The 1,165-nt window shown below is 24.9% G+C and overlaps 1 protein-coding gene across 1 annotated transcript; it reads left to right on the forward strand.

Moving 5' to 3' along the window:
• Positions 1–32: 32 nt before the first annotated feature.
• On the forward strand, positions 33–983 carry PCYB_007510 (hypothetical protein; the record flags this gene model as incomplete). The annotated part of the gene is made up of 2 exons (XM_004228172.1): positions 33–74; positions 207–983. The coding sequence occupies 2 exons, from the start codon at positions 33–35 to the stop codon at positions 981–983; spliced, it is 819 nt and encodes a 272-aa protein (XP_004228220.1).
• Positions 984–1,165: the final 182 nt, after the last annotated feature.

Raw genomic sequence — 1,165 nt, forward strand, 5'->3', positions numbered from 1 at the left:
ATAAAAATATTTTATTATTCCATTTAATAAATATGACAAAAGATGTATTCGATATTAATAAGTGGAAAACAGAAGTATGTTCTTATTATTTTCTATTTTATAGACTCTTACTTATAACATTTATTAAATTTAATATAACGGCTTAGTATAAAAAACTTATTAGTTTTCTTGAAATATACATTTATAAATTTTATCATTATTTTCAGTATCCCTTCTTAGAAAAGGTATGGGAATTGTACGAAAAATTTGATAAAACTGTGGACACTACAAAAGTTTATTCCAAAAACTATGAAAGTGTTTGCAATAGTATTGTAAAAAATCATGTTGAAGGAAATGATAGTCACCAAAATTTTTGTAAGAAACTTGTGAGGAATTTAGGGTGTTATACTTATGAAAATGAGGCATACAATCCTAGAAAGGAGGATTGTATTATTTTATACTATTGGATATATAATTCAGTAAAAGAGTATATTATTAATGAAAATCTTATTACTCAAGTTTTTTATGATAATTATAGTAGATGGTGTACGTACAAAAGAAAAGTTAATTGTTTTTATCATAATTATTACGATAATTTTGAAGACCCAGTGAACATGTTATTCATGGATATTTTCCATAATAATATAGATATTGTAAAACAGGAGTTAGTAAAATCAAATGATCAAAATTATAATGGTGATTTGCAAAAGTATATTTGTAAAGTCATTCATATATATAATAATATGATTGAAAGATATTGCCTTAAAGATCATGATAAGGGTGAAAAGAGAAAAAACACATGCAGCATGCTAGGTATAGTTAGGTATACATATGATTTATTTCTTAGGGGAGAATTATACAATAATAAATTGATTGTACCATACATAGAAGATATAAAAGAAGCATATTCTGATACTTGTATGGATCCAGAAAGTAACAAAAATAAAGTTGTTGCAGAACCTAAAAGAAAAAGAAAAAAAAAATTTTTTAGAGGATGTCCTTAGTGAAACTACAAATAATTTAAAACATTCAACGATAGATCATAATGAAGATAATGGTAGCCATTCGACTTCAAAACAATTTTCTGATAAATATAAAGATGTAGTTTTACGTTCAAAGGAAGTTATTGAAAGTATTCCAGGTAGTTATATATCAGCTAGTGTACGAGAAAAACTTGATACCTTGT

Source organism: Plasmodium cynomolgi (genome assembly GCF_000321355.1).
Source record: "Plasmodium cynomolgi strain B DNA, scaffold: 1337, whole genome shotgun sequence".
NCBI classification, from domain to species: domain Eukaryota; phylum Apicomplexa; class Aconoidasida; order Haemosporida; family Plasmodiidae; genus Plasmodium; species Plasmodium cynomolgi.